We start from the raw sequence: 660 nt of genomic DNA, 5'->3' as shown, positions 1-660 counted from the left end.
CAGCAGCCGCTGCTGCTGCTGCTGCTGCTGCCTCAGCTGCCACTTCTGCAGCAGGAAAAAACTCCTCCAGGGCGGCGTCAGGCTGGAGCAGCCGCAGCAGCAGCTGCTGCTGCAGCATCAGGAAGCGAGCAAGGTGGCTGTGGACGCCCCCGCTGCGCGCAACGCAGGTTCCCTGCTGCAGCTGCTGCAGCTGCTGCTGCTGCAGCAGAAGCCAGAAGAAGCAGCTGCTGCAGCTGAGAGCAGCAGAGCCGTGGGACAGGAAGCAGGGGGGCGGGCTGAGGGGCTGCTGCTGCTCCTGCTGCTGCTGCATCAGCTGCAGCAGCTCCTTTCTTTCGTCCTTCGACAGCAGCAGCTGCACTGCCGACTTGCTGCTGCTGCTGCTGCTGCTCTGCAGCAGCAGCTCTACGAAGCTGCAGCGCGGGGTGGACAGACACCGCGCTGCTTCCTGCCACAGCCGCAGCTCCCTTCGGGGCCCCACAACTTCAATTCTTTGCTGCTGCATGCGCTGCAGCTGTTCTGCTGCTTCTCCGCTTGCTGCTGCTGCTGCAGCAATGCCGTCCGTCGACAGCAGCAGCTGCTGCTGCTGCAGCGCATGGAGGCTCCGCGACCTCAGCCACTGCAGCAGCAGCAACTGCGACCGCAGCTGCTGCTGCTGCTGCC

General features: G+C 65.2%; 1 protein-coding gene across 1 annotated transcript in view; it reads right to left on the bottom strand.

The window, feature by feature from the left end:
- ETH_00040465 (uncharacterized protein) overlaps nucleotides 1–660 on the bottom strand; it is a gene marked incomplete at both ends in the record, with an annotated part of 1,472 nt that overhangs the window by 96 nt on the left and 716 nt on the right. Inside the window, one exon of the mRNA XM_013374909.1 lies at nucleotides 3–616. Coding sequence (XP_013230363.1) covers nucleotides 3–616 — 614 coding nt within the window. The remainder of the gene's footprint in view (nucleotides 1–2; nucleotides 617–660) is intronic.

This window comes from Eimeria tenella, genomic scaffold (assembly GCF_000499545.2).
Source record: "Eimeria tenella Houghton genomic scaffold, Eth_scaff2373, whole genome shotgun sequence".
Classification (NCBI taxonomy): Eukaryota; Apicomplexa; class Conoidasida; order Eucoccidiorida; family Eimeriidae; genus Eimeria; species Eimeria tenella.
This window is presented reverse-complemented; position numbering and strand designations above follow the sequence as displayed.